The 1,924-nt window shown below is 40.4% G+C and overlaps 1 protein-coding gene across 1 annotated transcript; it reads right to left on the bottom strand.

Annotated features, from left to right (window-relative positions):
* Positions 1-141: 141 nt before the first annotated feature.
* LOC102847861 (leukocyte surface antigen CD53-like) lies at positions 142-795 on the bottom strand. The gene has a single exon (XM_006888054.1). It carries the CDS (start codon positions 793-795, stop codon positions 142-144), a length of 654 nt encoding a protein of 217 aa, XP_006888116.1.
* Positions 796-1,924: the final 1,129 nt, after the last annotated feature.

Genomic DNA, 1,924 nt, shown 5'->3' with positions numbered 1-1,924 from the left:
TTGTATGAGACAGGGATCGGATGAAGGAAGAGATGAGAAGACAGACGCACCAGTCTAAGAGGTAATCATTTAGGACTTCAGGCTACACATTATTTTGGATTCCCAAAGATGTAAAGCTCTCCATTCCAGAGTGCTGGTAGGTTACAGCCCAAGGACTTGGCTGGTTTTATCAATCTGGAAGTTCAGAGTTAGCGCAAAAGACATCCCCAACACCTGGATCATGCATACACTGATGGTGATGATTCCAATATACAGGAAATTGGAGTGAAACCCCTGTTTTGCTTTTGCATAGCAACCCTTAGCTTGTGGATCTGAGGGGCAAGATGATGGTGGGCCTGAAGTCCAATCACTTGTGCCATTTACACCACAACAATGCAGAAATGACTGGATAGAGTCCCACGCCTCCTTGGTGCTGTTGTTGGTGTGGTAATGCTGGATGCTCTCAGTCAATCCTTCAGACACATACAGACTCAGCTTCTGTTCATATACGAAGAGCAGGATGGCCAAGGTCACCTCCGCAAGGAGGATAATCAGCAGTAGAACAAAGACCGACATAAGCAGGCACTTGTTCTCCTTGATGGAGCCCATGCAGCCCAGGAAAGTGATCACCATGACAACGGATCCCACAATGATGAAAGCATAGCCCAGTGTGAGGAACGGGAGGTTATGGAAGAGCACCCCAAAGCTGTTGTGGATTTGGAAATAGATCCTAAATCCTAAGACGCAACAACCACAGAACCAAAAGAACAAGTTGAAGAAAAATAGGACATACTTCAGCAGTTTCAAGCTACTCATGCCCGTGTTGTATATTCTTGCCCTTTTTTAGGCACCTGTGTTAAGTCCTTTGAACAGAATTTGGCAGTTATCCTTGAGGTGACTACAACAAGGCTGCTAACATGGACGTCTGGGTCTATTTGTGAAAAAGGAGAAGTGAAGAAAGGATAAATATGATCACGCTGTGACGACAGGAAGCCCAGATGAGAAGAGGCAGCATCCAATCTTGTAAGAAGTAAAGCAATGGTTATTTGCAGATATGATCCTATACATAGAAAGTACAAAGTTTCTACAAGAAAAGTTCTGGGGCTAGTAGCAAAATTAAAAGACAACATAAAAAAAAAATCAATTGGAGTCCTTACACTAATACAGAAAACTCTGAAAAAGAAAGGAAGTAAACAGTACCATTTCCAATATTTACAAAAAGATGAGATATTTAGAAATAAGCCTAGTTAGGTATGTAAAAGACTTATACAGAGGAAACTACAAAACACTATGACAAGAAACTTAAAAAAAGCTACATATGTGGAAGAACATGCCATTCACATGGATAGGAAGACTTAGCCCTGCAAAAATGTAAATAGTACCCAAGGTAATACTGCAATTCCAGTCCATCTGCATTCTTTAGAAAAATGGAAAAATTAACCACCGCTTTTATATGGAAAGAAAAGAGAAGCAAAGTGTTACTGAAGAAGAACAAAGCAGGAGACTTCACACTTCCTGCTCGCAGAACTTAATATACAGCCTGGAAGTCAAAACTACCTGATACCAGTAAAACAACAGATATGCAGACCAATGCAAGGGAAGCTATCCTTACGGATCTTCAACAAAGGACCCAAATAGATTAATTGAAGAGAAAATCTCTTTAACCAACGGTGCTGGTAAAACTGGAGGTCAACCTCAGAAAAAAAAAAACACCCCACCAAAAAAACAAAACAAAACAAAACAACAACAACAAAAACCAATAACGTTGCTTCACCAAAGAAGATATTCAGATGGCCAACAGCACATGAAGAAATGTTCAAAATCCCTAGCTCTAAGAGAGATGAAAATTGAAACACTATGGGATATCATCTCACCCCAGTAAGAAAGTAAAATTTAATAGAACAGCAAACAACAAATGCTGGCAAGGTTGTGGAGAAACTGGAAC

The sequence above is a fragment of the Elephantulus edwardii genome, unplaced genomic scaffold (genome assembly GCF_000299155.1).
Source record: "Elephantulus edwardii isolate Elephantulus edwardi_28Jun2011 unplaced genomic scaffold, EleEdw1.0 scaffold00064, whole genome shotgun sequence".
Classification (NCBI taxonomy): Eukaryota; Metazoa; Chordata; class Mammalia; order Macroscelidea; family Macroscelididae; genus Elephantulus; species Elephantulus edwardii.
Note: the sequence above shows the minus strand (reverse complement) of the source record. Positions and strands in the feature narration are given on the sequence as shown.